General features: G+C 38.7%; 1 protein-coding gene across 1 annotated transcript; it reads left to right on the forward strand.

Annotated features, from left to right (window-relative positions):
- Positions 1-23: 23 nt before the first annotated feature.
- LOC125851320 (uncharacterized) lies at positions 24-986 on the forward strand (the record flags this gene model as incomplete). The annotated part of the gene is made up of 1 exon (XM_049531101.1): positions 24-986. A coding segment is annotated over exon 1 (963 nt), but the record flags the coding sequence as incomplete, so codon positions are not given.
- Positions 987-1,025: the final 39 nt, after the last annotated feature.

Raw genomic sequence — 1,025 nt, forward strand, 5'->3', positions numbered from 1 at the left:
ATAAGCTGCTTGATTGTGCGACTATGCAATTTTTTGTGAGTAGAGATGTCATTTTTAAGGAACATTTGTTTCCTTTTACCTTTTCTTCTGGCAGTCGTTTGGTATGTTTCCCATCTCATGATAGGGAGGATAATATTTCACTACTGACAGATCATGAGATACTAGATCATAATCATGAAAGTATTGTGCAAAATGGTGCTGCTGCTGAAGGTTGTGTGGAGTCTGCAGATACACATGAAGCTGAAAATCCTAATAGTACTGTGAGAAATGGTACTGGTGATGTGACAAATGGTACTGGTGCTGAAGATTGTGTAGAGCATGCAGATGCACATGGAGATCAGAATGTGAGAAATGAAAGAGCTGAATATGTGGATGTTGAACCTCATCATGAAGACACACAAACAGCTCCAAGAAGATCTGGAAGAATCCCTAAACCACCATTGTGGCATGAGGACTATGTAACTTCAAAAGGAAAGTGCACATCGTTATATCCTATATCTAATTATGTGTCCTATCACAAGTTATCTACAAAATGTAGAAGAATATTGGCCAGTTTTTCAGAAACAGTTGAACCACATAACTTTCAAGAAGCATCTAAGGATAGCAAGTGGGTGGAGGCAATGAAACAAGAAGTCAAAGCTTTAGAAGACAACAAGACATGGAATATAGTTGACCTTCCAAAAGGTAAACATGCCATTGGGTCTAAATGGGTTTACAAGATAAAATACCATGCAAATGGTAAGATAGAGAGATACAAAGCCAGACTAGTGGCAAAAGGATATAGTCAAAAGGAGGGACTTGACTATCATGAGACCTTCTCCCCTGTAACTAAAATGGTTACAGTTAGGTCCATTATATCACTGGCAGCATCTAGGGGGTGGAATATATGTCAAATGGATGTGTATAATGCCTTCTTGCAAGGAGATTTAGATGAAGAAGTCTATATGGCACTCCCACAAGGCTTTGAGAGACAAGGAAAAAAAAAGGTATGCAAGCAGAACAAGTCTCTATATGGGCTGAAACAA

Source organism: Solanum stenotomum, unplaced genomic scaffold (genome assembly GCF_019186545.1).
Source record: "Solanum stenotomum isolate F172 unplaced genomic scaffold, ASM1918654v1 scaffold24315, whole genome shotgun sequence".
Lineage (NCBI taxonomy): Eukaryota > Viridiplantae > Streptophyta > Magnoliopsida > Solanales > Solanaceae > Solanum > Solanum stenotomum.